At 44.2% G+C, this 23,957-nt stretch overlaps 1 protein-coding gene across 2 annotated transcripts in view; it reads right to left on the bottom strand.

Moving 5' to 3' along the window:
• HECTD4 (HECT domain E3 ubiquitin protein ligase 4) overlaps positions 1 to 23,957 on the bottom strand; it is a 253,112-nt gene that overhangs the window by 209,461 nt on the left and 19,694 nt on the right. For both annotated transcript variants that reach the window (XM_040346168.1, XM_040346177.1), the window contains exon 2: positions 2,401 to 2,915. In XM_040346168.1, coding sequence (XP_040202102.1) covers positions 2,401 to 2,915 — 515 coding nt within the window. The remainder of the gene's footprint in view (positions 1 to 2,400; positions 2,916 to 23,957) is intronic.

The following is a 23,957-nucleotide window of genomic DNA, read 5'->3' as shown; positions in this document are numbered from 1 at the left end:
GTGATAGCTGGTGCCAGTATATCGGCACTTTCTTTCAGCAGTTTAGTGGGGATGATATCATTGGGTGCTGGCTATTACGCAGAGTCCCGATGATGTTTTTAGTGGCATCGATGGAAATGGGTTTTAGAGTGAACTTTGGTTGTTGCGACGGATTTATGTGGGTATTAGGTTTGTGATTTGGGGGGGAGTTGGTGACGGTTCCATTTTACTGAATACTTTCACGGATTTTTTCAATTTTATTAATGAAATAATCCGATAATTCATTGCAAAATTCTTGTGAATCAGAATTGGGGGCCTCTAAACAAGCTGGATTCATAGTCTGAGTGACCAGCTTGAAGAGTTCTCGGGGGCGGTTAAGGGCATTTGCGATGATGTTGGAGAAATTTTTTTTTTTGGCCGTGAAGATTTCTTTGTGATATTTCTTTGTTATTATCTTGTAAATGGTGTGGTTTTTATCTGAAGAGCACCTTTTCCACGCAGCTTCTGCTCTTCTACGCTCTTGCTTTAGCAACGTCAGCTGGTCATTAAACCAGCTGGAGTTGTTTTTCCAGGTGCAAGTTTTGCGTTTTGGTGCTACTAAGTCAGCTGACTGTAGTAGCGCCTTGTTGATGGCGTCAAGTGTTTCTGTGGCTGTTTGTTTTTGTTGGGTTGTTTTTTATTTTGTTCCCTAGTGTTGTTTTGAAGAGTTCCGAGTGGAGCTTCTTCTGAGATCTAGTCCAGTGAGTTGTCACCGGTTTTGTCGTTTTTTTTTGGGCTGGCATTTTTGGCGATTGTGAATTTGATGGCATGGTGATCGGTAGATGGTTGCGGCTCATTTCCCAGGACGTCAATTTCCAAATCTTGTTTGAAAATGAGATCGAGCGTATGGCCTGAGGCATGAATGGGGCCTTGTATTAGTTGCTGCAGACCTAATCCTTCCAGATGGTCGATGCAGGCGTCGGCTACGGGGTCCAGCGAGGAGTTTGCCCAGAGGTTGAAATCCCCAAGCACCAAAAGGTGTTTGATGTTTAGGGTATATGTGGAGATGAATTCAGTCAATGACGTGAGAAGGTGCGTTTTTGGGCCTGGTGGTCTATAGCAAAGTAGCATATGGACCGTATCTTGGGAATTTGTTTGCAGCTGCAGAGTGAGGGTTTCCATGAATGGAAGCGAGTTTTGAAGGACTGGTTTGGTGATCGAGAGGTGAGTCTTGTGGATCACCGCCAGGCCCCCCCCTCTTTGCCCCACTCTGTTTTGCATTTGAATGTGATAATTTGTTGGCACCAATTCTGCTAGAATGGTGTTGCAGTCGGCTGTCAGCCAGCTTTCTGTGATGAAGAGGCAGTCTAGATCGTGTTGAAGGATGAAATCCTAGATTTCTTGTCGGTGTTTTACTGCCGATCTTGTGTTGACCAAAGCGCATATTATACGCTTGGGCTGGGGTACCTGCACGTAGTTTTTGACTGTTGATCGTCGATTGATTCTCAACAGTCCTTAGAGCTTTTTTGGTGACAACTGGGAGTATAGAGGCAAATGGTTTTAGTTCCCGGATGGTTTCTGCAGAGTATTTTAGGTAACCCATGGTCGCAGAAAAAAACGCAGGGAAGTAATGTTGATTGGGGGGGTCTTATATGGTGATGGGTGGAAGACTGTCCAAGTGAGCCGTCACTCGTTGAGTCTTCTCTCCCCGATTGGTCCAGAGGAAGGCGAAAAAACCCCAGGCGTGCTGTGCCAATCTGCAGCGATCGGGGAAAAAAATTCCTTCCTGACCCCTTAACGGCGATCGGTGCAACCCTGGATCAATTGGCTAGGGGGGTGTGGGGGTGGGAGTCCTGTTTTTTTGTGCTGTGTCTGCAGCAGCCGAGAGCTGGGAGGACCCTGCTTGGCTGCACTATCCCTGGGGAGAGCCGACTCGTTTGAGAGCGTCCTGCTCTCACTATCCCTGGGGTGAGCAGACTAAGATGAGAGCGTCTGCTGCACTGCTAAATCTATATATCAAGAGTTCCAACTTTATTAGCTGCAAGCTTGTTCTGGATCAGTGATTGAAAAAAATAATGAAGACTCCTGTCTTACCTCCTGTTTCAAACTCCTGGTTTTTAACTCCGGCACTTTTGATCAAAGAATGCACTTCTGGTCAGAGAGTCCACATGTGAAGCCACCATCAACTGGGAGTTTCATTTCTAGTGCAGAAACTGACCGGAAACTGACTGCATGGTGTGAACTAGAGACATTGGAATACATGGAACACTGCATGTACTGTATTTTGTGCAGAAAAAAAGCACACGGAACTGAACAGAACTGCGTCTGGTGTGAACTAGCACTTAAAAAAATAAAACATGTTTACAGAACTCAATAGCTCAAACTTGAATTTACACACAGAAATGAATGACTTCTGGATATGTGCTGGGCTTTTTTACATACCTGGCACACGCCAAGGCAACCAGGGCAGCAGCAGCGTTTTCTTTTTGCTTAAAAGAGGATTGTTGATCCAAAGTAGAAGCATCTTCCAGCCAAGAGCAAAGCAGAGCCTCTATTCCATTCAAGCAGTCAGCTGGTTCTTTAGTGAGGCTCAAAGGCTGACAGTCCCGTAGGCAATTTAATAGCACCTCAGCTGTTATATTACAAAGTGAGGGGTCTGTTTTACTCTGAGACTGAATAAGGGGAAATACCAACAAGAGTCCCATTCGAGATGTAAATGGAGCCTGTTCTGGTTGTTGTAGCAGACCTTGTCGCTTAAGTAACGCCAAGGTTTCCTCATCGGAGCCATCCCTCTCATGCTGTTCTTCCAAAGCCAACTGGCGCTGTGCATTCCACAATCCACGCAAGGCGTTTAGGCGATATTCAAGTAAGCGTGCATAAGCGTTGCTCTGATTTCCACACACTGCTCGCAAGCGTTCTGCTAATTCTGTAGGGTTCTTTGTTTCGAATGTCAAAATCTGAAACAAATGAAATAAAAAATATTAGCTTTCAAAAATTACCATTTTGGAAATTCTACACACAGATATCATGAAGTGCATCCCATCAAGCTAACACTGTGTAGAATGTTACACTGGACCTATAGATGAAATACAACTAAAACTCGCCATACAAGAATTACCTATTTGCAGGGCATAATATCAACAAACCAGTCTGGCCAAAAATGTTTGTATTTACTGTAAAAACGTTTTCTTGGAATTCTTTAAGGGACAGAAGATCAGTAGAATCTTGTGATATCTGCTGCTGGACAAGACTGTTTTCCTAAAAAGTAGGGATGCACCATTATCGATACCAAGCATTTGCACAAGCATCAGTACTCGTGCAAATGCTCCGATGCCTAATCCTATACCTGTTGTATGGGACCAGGCATCCTCAAGCTCAGCAGGGGGGGCCGGGCAGCCTTACAGGTGCTAGGTACGGCGGTGGGGGGCAGTTAAAAGCACCGATCTCCCTGAATAGCTTTTCTGAAAGTTGCTTCTCCTCTTTTCCCTCCTGCGGCTGTCAGGTGCTTTATTGAAAGTTATACAGGGAGATCACTGCTTTTAACTGCCCACACCACAAACCACCCCCGACTGTCCCCTGCATCGTCCTCCCTCTCTCCGGGTCCATGGCTCACCGGGTCCTCCTCCCTCTCTTCAGTGTCTCCTCATCCCTCTCTCCAGCTCCCTGTGTCCTCCTCCGGTCCCCCCTGCCCCAGATCTGTCAGGATGGAGAATATATGTTATTTACCGGCTCCTTCCTTTTCTGAATGAACAGAGTCAGTAATCACTGACTGTGTCCATATATAACTGAAACATCGCAACCTGTGTTTACAGTGCTTCGGTTTATGAATGAAAAGGAGCCTCGGTCTCCTCTCCATTTAATTTCAGTGCAGCTAAGGCTGCAGAGAAAGGGACTGGGGAATCTGTGTTCTTAGTCCCTTTCCCTGTCTCAAAAGGGGAGATGTCAGGGGTCTGTTTAGACCCCTGATGTCTCGCACAAATTCTCTCTCTTTCTGAAGTTTCTCTTTAAAAATCCCCTTTCATGTTGTGAGCTCTGCTGGTCTGCTGGCCATCTCTTTCCACAAATGGATTCCCGACATGCTTTGCAACTTCTCCTCTGCAGTTTGCTTTTGTTTTCTAAGGACTACATATCCCATAGTACCTTACTGCCTGCAAACAGTGATTTCTACACTGACCTCACCTCCTGAAACTTCTTCTCTCAGCACCTCTGTACTTTATAGGGCAGGCTCTGTAAAATGTGCGACACAGCAACTACTACACACAGGACATGTTGAATAAGTCAAAGAATTTAAGTTAGTAAATGCGTGGAATTCTTCTAAAATACATTTCCAAATTTTCAAGTCATTCATAATAATGGGTATAAGCTAGAAAAAAAAATTGTAATACAATGTTGAAATAAATATTTGATTTAAACGTTTACCATAGATACACTGAAGCATAAACTTAGTAAAAAATAAACTCGTCACAAGAGATGGTACTTGCATTTCATGAGAAGGGTCCTTAGGCGGCCGGCTGCTCTTAGTTGAAATCCTCTGCTAACCCATCCCTCCACCAGGGTACCTGTAATCTTTTGGTGGTGCAGGGGTTAATATGACTGGCTGGACCTGCAACAGGCTTTTGTCCAGAGGGGTGACTATGCACCCCCACCCTTGTACATTCCTAGAAGCTTTGCTATAGCTTACATCAATGCAAAGTGCTTTAGGAATGGAGGAGCCAGATCATTCACTCATCTGCCCATTCTCCATGCATACAGTGCTTTTCGTTGATGGACGCTATAGTAGAGCTTCTATTAATGGAAAAAAATGTGGCGCAAAGGGCTGCCATAGTTGACACTCTTTACAAGTATCTTTGACAGGTCTGGTCGGCCGTATTAATCATCGCAGCACTGAAAAATTATGGGTGAAAAACTTAAAATAGGAACTAATAGAGCAGCCAGCAGCACAAAGGGACATTTTGCATTGAACTGAACTACTGTCCCTTGTGCTGATTTTTTATTTTATTTTTTAAATAAGGTTTAACCAAAATAAATAAATAAATTAGACCGCCCAAAAAACAGTCCAACTGAGGGGTGGGCAATACAGCAAATGAAACACTAACAAGACCTCCAACAACAGCATAACCAGGGAAGTTAGCAGCTCAAAGAGCTGCCTGAAGAATGGGTTCTCTGAAGCTGGCATCAGAAGAGGCTTTAGCATTCATCTATTAAAACTAAGCAAAAGTGTGAACAGAAGACCAGGTGGCAGCCTTGCAAATGAGAAACAGATGCCAAATGCTGAAGTCCAAGGGGAAAGTCCAAAGTCACCTATTAATAATGAACAGCAGCAAGGAATGACAAAAAGGCAGTCTGTCGGAAATGAAGTAGTAGCCAGGGCCAGGAGATAAATTCAACATAAACTCGCTAACTTAGAAGCTCACCTGAAATGGCAACAAGAAATCTACCTTTACCTGAGGCAAAAGAAATGTCTCTCAGGCCCCGTACACACGGCCGAGTTTCTCGGCAGAATTCAGCCAGAAACTCGATCGGAGCTGGATTCTGACAAGAAACTTGGTCGTGTGTACACTTTTCAGCGAGGAAGCCGACGAGGAACTCGTCGGGCCAAATAGAGAACATGTTCTCTATTTCCTCGTTGTTCAATGAGGAAAGTCGGCCCGCCGAGATCCTTGGCGGCTTTAACACTGAACTCGATGTGTTTGGCACGTCGAGTTCCTCGGACGTGTGTACGGGGCCTAACAGGTTCAAAGGGCAGTTTTTGAAGAGCCAACAGAACCTGGTTGTGATCCCATGAAGTCCCAGACAGACATACAGGTAAAAAGACTGTACACGTTAGCACTATCCTGGGCGAAGATTATTGCCCTAAAAATGAGAGGCAAGCAGTCCATAAAAAGAATCATGGGGGCAAAGATCTGACTTCTGATAATGTCCAGTATAATTCTGCGTACAGACGATCGAAAATTCCGACAACAAAACCGTGTTGTTTCCCCCCCCCCCCCGACGGATGTTGGCTCAAACTTGTCTTGCGCACACACAGACACACACACACACACAAACGTTGTCGGAAATTCCGATCGCCAAGAACGCGGTCATGTACAGCACGTACAACGGCACTAATAAAGGGAAGTTCAATACCAGTCGTATTAGTAGAAGTTTGGTGAGACGATTCACGCTTTTCAGCTTCGTGCTTCTCAGTCCGTTACAGAGTGACGAATCTCCTTTACGAAGGCCAGTTTTACCAGACCGATCGCTTCCGTCTTATACTTGAGCATGCGTGAAATTTTGTGCATCGGAATTGTCCACACGATCGGAATTTATGAGAAGGGATTTTTTTTCGGAAAATTTGAGAACAAGCTCTCAAATTTTTGTTGTCGGGAATTCTGACAGCAAATGTCCAATGAAGCCTACACACGGTCAAAATTTAAAACAAAAAGCTCCCATCGAACATTTGTTGTCAGAAATTCTGACCGTGTGTAGGCAGCATAAGAGTATAGGAAAAACGTACTCAGATAGGTCCCAAACTTTTAGGACATAGGCTTGAACAGCAATATTGTTAAAAAGGTAGTGACTGGTCATTTTTCTTAAATGACTAACACCGGAGTGCCCCACTTCTATTTCCATGAAGACATTGTATTTAGAATGGGGCAAATTCCCACTATTGCTTTGGGGACAATTAACTGGTTCTAGGGACAGTGTCTTGTTAAGTTAGGAAATGGCTGAATCTCTTGAAAATTACTCAATGGGTACTGCCGAGTAAAAACTGGTGTAATAGAAAAAGCTTTGACAGGGTGGGGATTTCTGAGGAAGCCCAGACTGGTGACCATAGAGAATTCAGACACAGGGTGTTCTAGCTTTAGATTGGTGTGCACTGTGTTATTAAAGGGGTTGTAAAGGAAAATAAATAAATTCCCTAAATAGCTTCCTTTACCTTAGTGCAGTCCTCCATCACTTACCTCATCCTTCGATTTTGCTTTTAAATGTCCTTATTTCTTCTGGAAAATGCTCACTTCCTGATCTTCTGTCTGTAACTCACCACCGTAATGCAAGGCTTTCTTCCTGGTGTGGAGAAAGCCTCTTGAGGGGGCGAGCAGGCAAGTCAGGACACTCTCCACTTTGCAGATAGAGAAAGGAGCTGTGTGTTAGTGGGCATCCTGACACTCCTGCTCGCCCCCTCCCCCCTCAAGAGGCTTTCTCCACACCAGGAAGAAAGCCTTGCATTACGGTGGGGAGTTACAGACAGAACAGGAAGTGAGCATTTTTCAGAAGAAATAAGGACATTTAAAAGCAAAATTGAAGGATGAGGTAAGTGAAGTAGGACTGCACTAAGGTAAAGGAAGCAATTTAGGGGGAAAAAATTCCTTTACAACCCCTTTAAGGACCAAAGAGATGTCACCAGGCTGAGGCTCCTCAGGAACAAGCTAATCCAAAAAAGGATAGGCAATACACTCCTCTGCTGAGTGCATGGAGACAGCTGCAGCAACAGGCATATCAGGGAGGAATATCAGTTATGGAAGTCTGCAAGAAGCACAAGGACTCCAGCAGGAACAAATGGACCTGCAAGCAATACAGGAGCTGTTGGTAGATCATGAGCCTGCAGGATCACTCTGTACCTATAATTGGATATACTTCAAAAAAGTGTGCAGATATACACAAGGAGGAACTCACAAAACCACTGCAGAAGCAGAGAAGGTTATACGGCTGTCTGTGACCTCATCACTGTAAGGAAGAAACAAGGAGACCATAACTGATCACTTAGAGAAGTGCAGTGGTAGAGGTGCAGGCTTCAGGAAGAAGGTTGGAAAAGCCATGAAGGTGCGCATGTGCAATATAGGCAGCAACACAGCACATGCTCAGTGAAGCAACACAATGAGGGGGAGCAATGCAGTCTCAGTAATAAGTAAAACAATTCAAAGTGGCGTAGCAGATTCTTCAAAAGGGTCTGGCTGAGACACCCCTGTCATAAATTAGAACTACAGCAACAGCATGCAGACCAAAGGACTCCCAGAAGCCACAGCCAGGCCACAACTACCACTTAGGTTAACGTTCTCCTTAGTCAGCTTCAGAATCTGTTCCTGGGGAAAAGTTCAATTGTACTGCTAAATGCCGACCAAGTGCCTCTGTCCCCACCACGAGGCCTGGAACAATACCACTGAATTAGAACAATTATTACATATTGCCAAAACTCACTCAGAACAACTCTTACTACTCTCCACAGATGCAGAAAAGGATTTTCGACAGAGTGGACTGGCAATTTCTAAAGCTGGGTTCACATACAGTGCCTTGACAAAGTATTCATACCCTTTGAAATTTTCCTCATGTTACAACCAAAAACATAAATGTATTTTATTGGCATTTTATGTGATAGACCAACACAAAATAGGCACATAATTGTAAAGTGGAAGGAAGATAAATGGTTTTCATTTTTTTTTTTTACAAATAAATGTGTGAAAAGTGTGACGTGCATTTGTATTCCGTCAATACTTTGTAGAACCTCCTTTCACTGCAATTACAGCTGCAAGTCTTCTTGGGGATGTCTCTACAAGCTTTTCACATCTAGAGTGTAATTTTGCCCATTCTTCTTTGCAAAATAGCTCAAGCTCTGTCAGATTGGATGGAGAGTGTCTGAACAGCAATTTTCAAGTCTTGCCACAGATTCTCAATTGGATTTAGGTCTAGACTTTGACTGGGTCATTCTAACACATGAATATGCTCTGATACAAACCATTATATTGTAGCTCTGGCCGTATGTTTAGGGTCATTGTCCTGCTGGAAGGTGAACCTCTGGCCTAGTCTCAAATCTTTTGCAGACTCGAACAGGTTTTTTAAGATTGCCCTGTATTTGGTTCCATCCATCTTCCCATCAACTCTGACCAGCTTCCCTGTCCCTGCTTAAGAAAAGCATCCCCACAATACAGGGAGTGCAGAATAATTAGGCAAATGAGTATTTTGACCACATCATCCTCTTTATGCATGTCGTCTTACTCCAAGCTGTATAGGCTCGAAAGCCTACTACCAATTAAGCATATTAGGTGATGTGCATCTCTGTAATGAGAAGGGGTGTGGTCTAATGACATCAACACCCTATATCAGGTGTGCATAATTATTAGTCAACTTCCTTTCCTTTGGCAAAATGGGTCAAAAGAAGGACTTGACAGGCTCAGAAAAGTCAAAAATAGTGCGATATCTTGCAGAGGGATGCAGCACTCTTAAAATTGCAAAGCTTCTGAAGCGTGATCATCGAACAATCAAGCGTTTCATTCAAAATAGTCAACAGGGTCGCAAGAACCTTTTAGAAAAACCAAGGCGCAAAATAACTGCCCATTAACTGAGAAAAGTCAAGCGTGCAGCTGCCAAGATGCCACTTGCCACCAGTTTGGCCATATTTCAGAGCTGCAACATCACTGGAGTGCCCAAAAGCACAAGGTGTGCAATACTCACAGACATGGCCAAGGTAAGAAAGGCTGAAAGACGACCACCACTGAACAAGACACACAAGCTGAAACGTCAAGACTGGGCCAAGAAATATCTCAAGAATGATTTTTCTAAAGTTTTATGGACTGCTGAAATGAGAAGGAGTCTTGATGGACTAGATGGATGGGCCCGTGGCTGGATTGGTAAAGGGCAGAGAGCTCCAGTCCGACTCAGACGCCAGCAAGGTGGAGGTGGAGTACTGGTTTGGGCTGGTATCATCAAAGATGAGCTTGTGGGGCCTTTTCGGGTTGAGGATGGAGTCAAACTCAACTCCCAGTCCTACTGCCAGTTTCTGGAAGACACCTTCTTCAAGCAGTGGTACAGGAAGAAGTCTGCATCCTTCAAGAAAAACATGATTTTCATGCAGGACAATGCTCCATCACACGCGTCCAAGTACTCCACAGCGTGGCTGGCAAGAAAGGGTATAAAAGAAGAAAAACTAATGACATGGCCTCCTTGTTCACCTGATCTGAACCCCATTGAGAACCCGTGGTCCATCAAATGTGAGATTTACAAGGAGGGAAATCAGTACACCTCTCTGAACAGTGTCTGGGAGGCTGCGGTTGCTGCTGCGCGAAATGTTGATGGTGAACAGATCAAAACACTGACAGAATCCATGGATGGCAGGCTTTTGAGTGTCCATGCAAAGAAAGGTGGCTATATTGGTCACTGATTTGTTTTTGTTTTGTTTTTGAATGTCAGAAATGTATATTTGTGAATGTTGAGATGTTATATTGGTTTCACTGGTAAAAATAAATAATTGAAATGGGTATATATTTTTTTTTTGTTAAGTTGCCTAATAATTATGCACAGTAATAGTCACCTGCACACACAGATATGCCCCTAAAATAGCTAAAACTAAAAAAAAACAAAAAACTACTTCCAAAAATATTCAGCTTTGATATTAATGAGTTTTTTGGGTTCATTGAGAACATGGTTGTTGTTCAATAATAAAATGAATCCTCAAAAATACAACTTGCCTAATAATTCTGCACTACCTGTATGATGCTGCCAGAACTATGTTACATGGTGGGGATGGGGTGCTCAGGTTGATGTGCAGTGTTAGTTTTCTGCCACACATAGCGTTTTGCTTTTAGGCCAAAAAGTTAAATTTTTGTCTCATCTGAGCCACACATTTTCTGTGTCCCCCATATGGCTTCTTGCAAACTGCAAATGGGACTTATAGCTTTTTTCTTGTCACTCTTCCATAAAGGCCAGATTTGTGAAGTGCACGACTAATAGTTGTCCTGTGGACAGATTCTCCCACCTGAGCTGTGGATCTCTGCAGCTACTCCAGAGTTACTATGGGCCTCCTGGCCGTTTCTCCGATTAATGCTCTCCTTGCCCAGCCTGTCAGTTTAGGTGGACGGCCATGTCTTAGTAGGTTTGCAGTTGTGCCATACTCTTTCCATTTTCAGATAATGGATAGAACAGTGCTCCCTCTGTGAGAGGTTCAAAGCTTGGGATATTTTTTTTATAAACTAACCCAGCTTTAAACTTCTCCACAACTTTATCCCTGACCTGTTTGGTTCTTTGATGTTGGTTGTTCACTAAAGGTTCTCCAACAAACCTCTGAGGGCTTCACAAAACAGCTGTATTTATACAGAGATTAAATTACACACAGGTGGACTATTTACTAATTAGGTGACTTCTGAAGGCAATTGGTTCCACTAGCTTGTAGTTAGGGGTATCAGAGTAAAGGGGGGTGAATACAAATGCACGGTGACGCCACTCTTTTCAGTTATTTGTAAAAAAAAAAAAAAATATGTTAAAAACCATTTATCATTTCCAACTTCACAATTATGTGCAACTTTGTGTTGTCCATCACATAAAATCCCAATAAAATACATTTTCTTTTTTGGTTGTAACATGACAAATCGTGGAAAATTTCAAGGGGTATGAAAACTTTTTAAGACACTGTATATGTGGTGCAGGACACTGCATGTGGTTAAGATATGAATCACATCGCATTGCTATTCAAAGCACCTGTGATGTCTGTGCGGCGTGATTTGAGACATATTCGTATGGCTCAATTCATACCAAACCAAAAATCAGATTGTATGGGTTTTTCCCACCTTTACAACCCGATTCTGCCAATCGCACTGCGTTTTGCAAACCATTTTGGGGCGTTGTTAGCTTAACATTGACACCCCTTGCAGTTCGCATGAATGCCCTGCAATTTCAAGGTGGTGCGTTTCCCTGCCTTTAAACTAATTATACCATTCTGATGAGCTGCCCACTTGTTATTATGAAGAGTCTCTCGCTCTCTGTCACAATCTGCAGCTGTCCCGCCCCCTGCATTGCTAATAGGCTGACATTGTCGGCCGCTCGGGAGAATTGGCAGAATACATACAGGCTGCTAACTATACTGCGGTCCGTGACAGGGCTCACCTCTTGCTGAAGCATGAGGAAATAGACATAGGCTGCAGGGAAGGCAACGATTAAAATTGGCACTATGCAGGGAGTACTGTGATTGGAGGGGGGAGGGGGGTGCATAACTGCAGGGAGTACTGTGATTGGAGGGGGGAGGGGGGTGCATAACTGCAGGGAGGACTGTGATTGGAGGGGGAAAGAGGGTGCATGACTGCAGGGAGGACTATGATTGGGGTGGGGGGGTGCATTAATGCAGGGCGGACTGTGATGGGGGTGGGGGTCATGACTACAGGGAGGACGGTGATGGGGGTCATAACCGCATGGAGGACTGTGATGGGGGGCCATGGCTGCAAAAGGGCACTGTGATATAAAGGGGAGTGTAATCCTTACAGTGTAAGCCCCTTTATATTACAGTGCTCCTTTACAGTGTTCCCCCCCCCCCCCCCCCAGTATTTTATAAATCCTCTTCAAGTGTGTACTATATTTGTTCGCTGGGTAATTTTTTACAAACAGAAATATAAATTGCAAATCAACAGGTCACTTAGGCCCCTTTCACATACCGTGGGAATTGGGGTTTACAACCCCTTTAACAAAGAAAAAAGGAGAAAAAAAAAAAACTGCATTTTAGATACTGCAACCATATATGCAGAAAGGCACAGGACAAAGAAAATCTGACTAGGCAAAATAAACAAAGACGACCAATGGTGAGGGCTCGGCATTTTGTTAATGATGTGGATCTGTTCATGGGAGAACAGAAAGAGGAAGAAAGAGCCTCTGTATTCCAGCTGCTGTCAGCCACACACAGTGCTGCATGACACAGCGATCCACTATAAACATCTACATTGTCTCTTAGAACCACAAATTCATGTATTCTTTTGTATTTAGGGCAGTCCTGATCATCAAAAGCTTCACGTGCAACAAAGAAAAAAAAACTTTGATAAATTTCTTACAAATGTTATATTTGCAGGTAAAAAGGACTGAAAGCAGATTTTTTAGATGATTTGCAGGAAAAGACAAATCCATCCTTGAAGATTACTGCCGATTCAAACAAACTAGGCCGACGCTGTACCATGATTAATAAAGTATTCTATGGGGGACTATGGATGGGTCATAAAAATGTATGTCCAGCCAAAACATATTCTGATTCAGGTTTGGACAGTGGAGGGGGGGTCAGAACCCTTAATGGGTTAAACTGAAACCTGTGTCTCTATTGGGGGGGATATATCAGCTCAGATACGAATCCACCGACCACCAGATAGAAAGTAAAGAAACTCCCCTCCATGTTAGCCAATGTGTCCATGCACACTATGGGGTAGATTCAGAGAGAAGATACGACGGCGTATCTCCTGATACGCCGTCGTATCTTTGAGTCCAGCCGGTCGTATCTATGCGCCTGATTGATGGAATCAGATACACCTAGATTTGACCAAGAGCCGACCGACGTAAGTCTCTTACGCCGTCGGATCTTAACTGCATATTTACGCTGGCCTAGGGGCGTGTACGCTGATTTACGCCTAGAATATGTAAATCAGCTAGATACGCAAATTCACGAACGTACGCCCGGCCGACGCAGTACATTTACGAATTTTCTGTAAGGCTTTTCCCGGCGAATAGTTACCCCTGCTATATGAGGCGTATCCTATGTTAAGTATGGCTGTCGTTCCCACAAGTCGTCCGTGAATGGGGCTGGACGTCATTTTACGTTCACGTGGAATCCAATGACGTCCTTGCAGAGCAATGCACACTGGGAAATTCCACGGACAGGTCAAATTTCACGTCAGGTCAAGCCCGATTTAAATAACACACGCCCACCTCTTCAGAATTTGAATTAGGCGGGCTTACGCCGGGCTATTTACGATACGCCGCCGCAACTTTCTTTTAAGAATACGGCAATTGCCTGTAAAAGTTGCGGCGGCGTAACGTAAATAGGATACGTTACGCCCGCACAAAGAAGCGCCATTCTACCTGAATCTACCCCCTATGGCTTTTTTTTACGGCTTAATGTGACAAAAAAAAAAAGCCAAACCCGTCGAGGATACTGAGAAATGCTCAGGTTATGATTAACCACTTCCTGCCCAGACCAATGTTTCTGCGCTGTTGCATTCTGAATGACAATTTCGCGTTCATGCAACACTGTACCCAAACAGAATTTTTATAATTTTTTTCCCCCACAAAGAGCTTTCTTTTGGTGGTATTTGATTACCGCTCTGGTTTTTATTTTTGCTAAACAAATAAAAAAAGAAGACCGAAAATTCTGAAGAAGAAAAAAACAAAAAAAAAAAAATTTGTTTTCTTCTTCACTAAAGGGCACTGATGAGCAGCATTGATGGGCACCGATAGGTGGCACTGGCAGGCATAACTGATGGGCACAGAGTGCCTTCCCTATTGGGCATTGATTGGCAAACCTGGTGGTTCTGGGTGGGCATCCTCGGGGGGGGGGGGGGACGACTTCCCTATTTTCACTGTGATCAGCTGTGATTGGATACAGATGATCACGTGGTAAAGAGCCTACGTCAGAGGCTCTTTACCTTGATCGAAGATGCGGTGTGTCAGACTGACACCACCAATTGCCAAGCTGCGCGCCCCCGCGGGCGCGTGATCACAGCTTATCCTGCTGGACATCACATGATGCCCAGTCAGGATAACTGAGCCACTTCCCGGCCATCATTCTGCATATGGCAGGCGGAAAGTGGTTACTGTAATATATGTCATCTTTTGGAATAAAGAAGCATTTTTCAGTATCCTGTTGCAGTGTGCGTCTATCTTCTTCTGTCTGCTTGGCGACTACTGCTTGCAGTATTTTTTTGTTCAATGCTTGGTCCTGACTGCAAAGAAGGTTGATTCTGTATCATTTGACAAAAGACTGGCAATATAGTCTAAAGCCTCGTACACACGGTCGGACTTCAAACAAAAACTTTTCCGTGGATTTTTGTCCAAAGGGAGTTGGCCGGGCACACCCATAGCATACACACTGTAGGACTTTTCTGCAAACTTTCCCAACATCACGTGTTTTTTCTGCTCTTTACCGCCACCCTTTGGTCAACTTCTGCTACTGTTGGTTGATTTTAACATTGGTTCTGGGCATGCGTATTTGTACTTCGGACAAAAGGCCGATGGATTTCTGCACACACGATAGGACTTTGCACCGTAGGACTTTTGTTGCCTAAAAGTTTGTCCATTTGCAGAGCGAACTTTTGTCCGATGAAAACCGAAAAAGTTTGTCCGATGGAGCGTACACACGGTAGGATTTTTTTGAAAACTTGCAAATTTTTAAGTTTGTTGTCAAAAAAGTCCTACCGTGTTTATGGGGGCTTAAGGTGCTGCATGTACATCCTGTCTACATTTACTGTGGCAAAACGCTGCAAAAAGCTCCTAAACTCAACTCCATAAAAGCCTATGTCAATGTATACATAGGCTTTTAGCAGAGTTTAGGAACGGCTGTGGTTAGGTGAGCTGCAACCTCCCTCTCCTGAAAGCGGAAGAAACACGTTCAGGATAGGAACATTTTGACAGCCGGCAGTGGAAAAATGCTGCAGGATTTTGCATTTTCCCGCAGCTGCGGTAAATGTAGGCGAGTGTACATGAAGCCTAAGGCCCCTTTTTCAGGCGGTTTAGAACTAAAAATAGCACCTAAATACCGCCTGAAAAACTCCTGCACTGCATTCTCAATGTGAAAGCCCGAGGTAATGCGCTGGCGGGAGAAAAAAAAAAATCTCCTACAAGCAGCATCTTTGGAGCGGTGAGAGGAGCGGTGTGTTTACTGCTCCTTCCCATTGAAAACAATGGGAAACCGCGATAATACAGCCGTCAATGCGCCTCTGCAGAAGCGCATTGTGGACGGTATTAACCCTTTTTCAGCCGTTAGCGGGGGTTTATTCCGTGGCAATTCAGACAGTATAGCGCCGCTATTTTTAGCGGCGCTATACCGCCACCGCACGTCCTGCCCCAGTGTGAAAGGGGCCGAAGTCTGTTCCAGAGATACCCCTGCTGCCAAGTCTCTCACAGAGCATGCTTAGATTTTTCCTGGTGTTGAAAAGCCATGAGGATGATAAGTTTCTATGGCAAATCTTAACCACCTTGCAATGGAGACTCCGATGTCCTTGCGCTCATGTTACCAGTATAAAAGAGACCGTTTGACACTCTCTAATCTTTGATAATTGTCAAGTAGGCCGTGATGATTCTTTTCACCTCTAGTCAGTCTGTTCTGGAAATTTTATAGATCAATCCTAGCCTCATATTGATTAGTGGTTCCAAACTAATAATAACTACTGCAGTAGGGAACAAAGGCACGCTCAGCATCTTTCGAAATAACTGTTCTGTTTATTTGCCACAATTGAAGTATTTTATACACATGCTTATGTAGGTATCAAATATTACAAATTGTACAATTACGGCAACAATGGGCATTACATGGCAGACTCATTCCTAAATCAGGACTTGAAAGAATGCAAACGCAATCAAAATGTTAATGGTGCCGTGTGCAATACATAGGCACAGCATAAAAAATAGAAAACCGTTTTATACAGAAATTACCATTTCTTTTACAAGTCTAAAGCTGCATGCTTTTCATTTGACACCTTGTCACAGATAGACCAGAAATGCCAATGTTCTATAAAAAGCAATAAAAACTTTAGAAACTTTAGAAATACATTTAGAACAATGCCGTCTGTAAAACTGGAGAGGAGCTTGCACTTCCTGCACACTCACCTGTAGCTCAAATCTTAACTTGCACTCTTTTCTTGAACCCCATTGAGCTGTGGGCTGCAGCTTACTGGAGTATATAAAAAAAAGGGAGCACAAGTTTGGCAAGGGAGGAGTTCAGGGGCTTGCCAAGCAAAAACAAAAAGTAAGGAAAAAATTAAAAATTCTGCAATGGAAAAGTTGGTTAACTGTAGGCCTATAAAAGTATAAAGTGTGGATCCTTTTACTGTAAGTGTAGTTAATGAGATTTTTTTTTGCATAATTTTAAAGAAAACCTGAATGGCTGTTTTTGGACAGCCATAGATCATATCTATATTTTGCAATTGGTTTTCAAAAAGGCATTTGTAACTTTGTTGCAGCTTGTCATGGGCATGGAAATCACTTCTTCCCCATAAGTGGGCGTCTTAAAAAAAGGTGACGTTTCCCTGCTTTACTAAAAAAAAAAAAAAATCACATCAGCATACAGCTCTGCATGCCGATATGAACGAATCTTACATTTATTAAGCCATTCGTTTATTTTACAATTATTGTTTCTGTAATTTCATGGTCGAGAGAGGCACTGTCCATTGTAACCAAGGCCTCACAGCCGCATCCTGAGAAACTCTTGTCATATATTCTACCGTAGGAGGAAGACTCAGAGCTCTAGAAGGTAAAGGAGGATGGATTGAAGAAAAAAATAAAAAATGGTCACCATAAGAATGGGGAGGAAAGGGAGGAAGAAAATAAATAAATAAATAATAAGCCTGCAATTATCTAGAACAGTGTTTTTCAACCTTTTTTCAACCAAGGCACCCTTTAAAATCTGTCAGAATCTCGAGGCACACCAAACCAAAAATTTGGAGAAAAAAAATTATGCCACTTGCTATTTGCACAGTGGTTCAATTAATTAAAACAAAACACAATATAATACCCCAATTTGTGGGTATAGTGTGAAAGATGATGTTATGGCGGGTAAATAGATACCCAACATTAGAGGTCGACCGATATATCGGCTGGCCGATATATCGGGCCGATATTCAGTCATTTTGGAGAAATCGGCATCGGCCGATTATTATCCAAATGTGGCCGATATTTAGCAGATCTGCATCAGCAGAGTGTGGAGAAGGAAGGAGGAACATGGGGTTCCCCCTCCCTTCTCCACACTGTCTGCAGAGCAGTGCCGTGTGTGTGAAACACTAAGGAGATAGAGAATGGAGCTGTCGGACTGATGTCGGGGTGGGCGGGACCCGGGGTGGGCGGGACTCAGCTGTCCAACACCAGCCAATGGGATGAGATCATTGGCTGGATAGCTGCCCACCCCGGGTCCCGCCCACCTCCAACATCACGATGAATCTGAACTCCTCTCTCTCTCTCTGCTCTCACAGTTTCACAGCACATAATGTAGCTGATAATGTGTGAAACAGTTTCACATGGTGCTGCAGAGACAGAGGAGCTCAGATTCATCGTGATGTTGAAGGTGGGCGGGACAGCATTCCAGCCAATGATCTCATCCCATTGGCTGGTGTTGGACAGCTGAGTCCTGCCCAACCCGGGTCCCGCCCACCTTCAACATCACAATGAATCTGAGCTTCTCTCTCCGCTCTCTGCAGCACCATGTGAAACTGTATAGAGAGAGTTTTACACATCAGCTACATTATGTGCTGTGAAACCTGCCAATGCCATCCAGCGCCACCTGCCAATGCCAACTAGTGCCACCTGCCAATGCCAACTAGTGCCACCTGCCAATGCCAACTAGTGCCATCTGTTAATGCCATCCAGTGCCACCTGTCAATGCCATCTACTGCCATCCAGTGCCACCTGGCAGTGCCATCCAGTGCCACCTGCCAATGCCATCCAGTGCCACCTGCCAATGCCATCCAGTGCCACCTGCCAATGCCATCCAGTGCCACCTGCCAATGCCATCCAGTGCCAACTAGTGCCACCTGCCAGTGCCAACTAGTGCCATCCAGTGCCACCTGTCAGTGCCAACTAGTGCCATCCAGTGCCACCTGCCAAGGCCATCCAGTGCCACCTACCAGTGCCAACTAGTGCCATCCAGTGCCACCTGCCAGTGCCAACTAGTGCCACCTGCCAAGGCCATCCAGTGCCACCTGCCAATGCCATCTGCCAGTGCCAACTAGTGCCATCCAGTTCCACCCACCAGTGCAAACTAGTGCCATCCAGTGCCACCTGCCAATGCCAACTAGTGCCACCTGCCAATGCCAACTAGTGCCATCTGTTAATGCCATCCAGTGCCACCTGTCAATGCCATCCAGTGCCACCTGCCAGTGGCAACGCCATCCAGTGCCACCTGCCAATACCATCTAGTGCCAATGCCATCCAGTGCCACCTGCCAATGCCATCCAGTGCCACCTGCCAATGCCATCCAGTGCCATCTGCCAGTGCCAACTAGTGCCATCCAGTGCCACCTGCCAAGGCCATCCAGTGCCACCTGCCAAGGCCATCCAGTGCCAACTAGTGCCATCTGCCAGTGCCAACTAGTGCCTGCCAGTGCCAACTAGTGCCATCCAGTGCCACCTGCCAAGGCCATCCAGTGCCACCTGCCAAGGCCATCCAGTGCCACCTGCCAAGGCTAACTATTGCCATCCAGTGCCACCTGCCAATTAGTGCCACATGCCAGTGCCAACTATTGCCAATTAGTGCCACCTGCCAGTACCAACCAGTTTCACCTGCCAATGCCATCCAGTGCCACATGCCAATTAGTGCCACCTTCCAGTTTCACCTTAGTGCCAACCAGTGTCACCTGCCAGTGCCATCCAGTGCAACCTGCCAGTGCCAATTAGCGCCACCTGCCAAAAAATAAAAATCGGCCTAAAATATCGGCCGCAAAAATCGGCATCATATATCGGCCATCGGCCACCCCAAATTCTAAATATCGGCATCGGTATCGGCCAGAGAAAAACCCATATCGGTCGACCTCTACCCAACATGTCATGCTTTAAAATTGCACACACTCGTGGAATGATGACAAACTTTGGTACTTCAAAATCTCCATAAGCAACACCTTAAAACACCTTGTCTTATTTATTAAACTTTTTTTTTTTCACTGTCCCTTTTGGATTGTTTCTCAGGCAAGACGGTGGAAGAGGGGGGGACATCCCCTCCCGCCACTTCTGAAAGCGTTCCAGTGGCTCAAAAACCACTCGGAACGCTTTCATGAGAAAGCCAGCCACTGGTTGTAAAAAAACAATACCAAGGTTATGGCTGATATTTTCATTTTAGGGCACTTTCACATTGACTAATTCCATTGCAAGCATGGTGATTTTATTTATTTTTTATATAATATACATGGGCTATGTGGGTTATTATTGATAATGATAACTGTAAACTTCAATACTGCAGTTTGGCCGCAGCGCAGGATACCTGCGGTTTTCATGTGGTTTCTCACCAACTTCTATTGTGTAGTACATTTTTGGTACATTTTCTGAAAGCACACCAAAAATAAGGGACATAATAGAAGTCAATAAAAAACACACATAAAAATCGCAGGTACCCTTCGCTACATCTGAGCTGTGGCCAAACTGCAGGATTGAAGTATACAGTTATCATCAAAAATAACCCATATAGCCCATGTATATTATATTGCATTTAAAAAATTCACCATGCTTGCAATGAAAAAAGTGAGGCAATGAAAGTGCCAACAAGTGTTATATAGTTTATTTTTTATTTTTAGACACACCATGCCTGCAATAAAAACTAATCATACATTGAAAATGACAGGTGTAGGGAATGCCAAGGTGGCAGACACACTCCAGGTGGACATAACCTGCTATTTTGAATTTACAGATGATTCTGTGTCTTGGCTGGCTCCATCAGATAAAACATGTACTGGATCTCTCTCTCTCCATCAGAGGTGTCTGACTGACAGGGTGACACGAGGAGAGCAGAGTGGGCAATGGAGGTGTCAGGAGGGAGACATGATATTAAAGGATCCCTCTCTTCCTCCTTCATGGCTCATCTACTACAAGTACTGTACCTGTGTCTCCTCACTGTTTTGTTTCCTACTCGTGGTGTTCTTCTTCTCCTCCCCTCAGGGAAACGTGCGCCAGCCAGCATCTATTCCCGAGGCTCACACGTCACAGATATCAGTGCGTGCGGCGTGCGCCCGACCCTCCCATAGCAACCGATGACGTAATCGGTTGGCAAGACGCGGTCATAAAGGTCCGCACAGCTTCCAGAGTGCCTGTGGCAGCGGGAAGTGAGCTTTACACAGTGGACCGGCACCACTGTAATAATAAATATTAACCAAGTGGCCATCAGATAGCTGCCTATATTGGGGGTAATTTTGCCGCGGCACACCTGGGGACTCATCACGGCACACTGGTTGAAAAACACTGATCTAGAAGAATCTGTAGACTGCTATTATTAGATATTTCTAAAAGGTGTCTTCATTGTAATTTTTATCAACATTTTTCATTCAGACACCAAGCTACTACCCTGAGTTCCTGAATCTTGGGGTGGCAGTTCAGTTCTAAGAGAATCAAATTAACCCCCAAGCATTTGACATGCCTAAATGACGTTTACAAGCAAACGTATTTTCTGCCAAAATGCTGATACCAGGAGCTTATGAGAGTTAACAAATGTCCAGTGCGATTGGCCCTTAAGTCGGCCATAGATGGTTTGAACCCCGGCCAGTCCCTGCCAATTCGAACCATCTATGGGTAGGCTAAATGTACCCAAGTTGATCCATTAATTGTCTTGGGTACAACCAGCATGTTGCATTTTTACTATGTGATTATAGCCAGTGGCTATAGGTGCAAGCAATAATCACTGTGTTCGCCTGAGAGGGAAGTTTTTTTTCTCAGAAAATAGGTGCAGGAACTCAACTACGACCCGTTCAGATTTTACAAACAGTAGAAGGGTCTTAAAGGGGCATTAAATACCAGAATTGCATTACATACAGAGTGCAGAGTTCAGGGGGTTACAAAGCTGTCACTTGTAAACACAGAAACCAGACTTCTGTGTTTACAAGTGATTGTGGTGAGCCAGCACCAAAGGGTCTGAGCCAGAGGTGGTGGAACTGAGTTCCCCCTGAAAAAAAAGCCCTGGTCCTCACGCTGGGAGAACACAATTGCTCTGCAGGAGGCATTCCCCTATCAACACTAACTGTGTTGATGGGGAAAATCAAGCAATCTTTTTGCATGCAACCAGCAGAAGCACGGTGTGGATGGAACAGGAATGAAGGCAATTAAAGGAAAGCATGGGTGAAGGTGGTGAAGAGGGGGCAGCAAAGGGGAAGGAACAGGAAGGATGAGGGTGGAAGGAAAGGGGAAGACGTAAAAAAGAGGCAAGGTCCAGCATACCCTGTAACCAAGGGACCTTTTAGGAATGAATGAATTCAGACCCTGGCTCCCATCTTCTTCCTCCAGTAAATAGAAGCCATTTGTTTGTTCAACATTTCTTGGAGAATAGGCTAGTCTCTTGCACTCCCCATTTGTTTGTTCATGTCTGGAAACCTTTTGATTAAATTGCCACCGTTTTAGCTTCTTCCACTCAGGAAACGTGAAAGTTAGATGAGATTGCAACCTGCATAAGAAGGAGAATGTCCTCCACTAAAGGTCATAAGGAGGAAGTGGGGTGGGAGATCTAAAATATCTGAACGTGCATCAGATTGATGTCAGGAGATAATGCTAACTCGCCAAAATTGGAAGATCTCTTTGCTAGATTAGGGGTCCCTGTCCCATCCCTTTATCACAACAGGAGCTTGGTGGAACCAGAAACTTCCATGTATGCATCATAGTGCTTGTCATTTATCCTCTTGATTGCACAGGAGGTGTTGTCACCGATCTTACTAAATAAAACAGTTTTAATCTGCTCTTTGGACTGGAGTTGTATAGATACCGGTAATTGTGCATACAGGGATGATCCAACTCCAAAGGCCTCTTCTTATTTCTTCGTTTTATGCCACAGACATTGCGAGAAATTTTCATGTACGTGGGTAGATCTTTGCCACAAACAAACAACGGCAAGTTCCTGGACATCAAAATGATAGCCCAATTTATGGCATCTATGGCTAGGCTAAAAGAGAAGACCTTTTAAAAATAAAATGAAGGAAAGTTTGTGCTTATGTAGACATCGGCATAAAGCCAGGCCACAATAACACCCACATGAAAGACATGCAGCTGAAGAATCACAGAACATATTAGAAAAGGTCCAACTGCGATTAATTTATTTATTTTAAGAAGAAGAAGAGGCCTAGCCATTTGATCACACAATTGGAAGGGGAATACAATATGTAAGCATTCTTTTCAGCAGTGAATAAATTCCTAGTCATAAATTTGCGTTGCTTTACTTAAATATGGAATGGTTGATGACAACCATCCCAACTGAGATTCTAATAATTCCAGTGCAAAGGGCAACATTTGACTTCCAGAAACATCCGCTTTGTAGAGAATGGTTCCATAAACAATACAGCCTGGCCAGTCACAACCCTCTTTTCAGTAAAAATGCATTTAAAAATCCAGCACTGAAGAAGCGTGCTGTTAATTATCGGTCATTATCCGTCATAAGAAACGTAATTGCTGCATGATGCGAAGCACAGTATGTACTGTTTTGCTCAAACTAGAAGGTGATTTGAAATAATGATGACAGCTGAAGCTGCAATCCTTTCAAATCAATTTCTAGCTCCTGGGTGCAGAGAATGTCAAATTTTATTCTGGGGTTTGCCCAATGTCACATACTCTGCAAACAAGAGAAAATGTACTTATTGTGGGCCAGCCAACCCAACAATGCTACTCAGGATACATTCAAGGGCAATTCCAGGGAAATTATAAAACGTACTGTTCTAAAATTTCCACTCAGCTACAGACTTAAAGTGGTTCTAAAGCCTAAACATTTTTTTTACCTTAATGCATTGCTTGGATGAGGTAAAAAATGTTTAGTCATCGTGTCATCCCCTCCTCCTTTTACTTAGCTGATCCCTCAGTCGATTTAGCGCTGTGCACGTCTGCAGCTATTCTTTCCCTTCCTGGTCTCTTGTGCTTTGCCATTGGCTCCCATTGCTGTCAATCAAAGCCAGAGACTAGGACATGGGAGATGGGGTCAAGTCCTGCTGTCTGTGTCAATAGACGCAGACAGTATTTTTGGGAGCAAGCTTTTTATGGGAGCATTTGGGGGAAGGAGTCAGAAGCGTCGGCAGGGGACCCGAGAAAAGCAGGTTCGGGGCTGCTCTGTGCAATTGAATTGCACAGAGCAGGCAAGTATAAGCCTGTTTGTTTTTTAATCAAACAGGTTCTTTATTGAACACTAAGCAAACACGTACAATCTGGAGACTGTAACGCACTTTACCTCAAAAATATACATAAACAGCCTTTAGTACAAAGAGAAAAAGAAACCCAGGTACAAGAGCACAAGATAAGCACATGTTGTAAATATCCCAATCATTGAATATCTAATAAACCTGGCCTAGAACATATTATCCGCTAAGGCCATCAGGGGTTAAGATGGACTATCAGGACATTGCA

Source organism: Rana temporaria, chromosome 1, assembly GCF_905171775.1.
Source record: "Rana temporaria chromosome 1, aRanTem1.1, whole genome shotgun sequence".
Classification (NCBI taxonomy): domain Eukaryota; kingdom Metazoa; phylum Chordata; class Amphibia; order Anura; family Ranidae; genus Rana; species Rana temporaria.
Note: the sequence above shows the minus strand (reverse complement) of the source record. Positions and strands in the feature narration are given on the sequence as shown.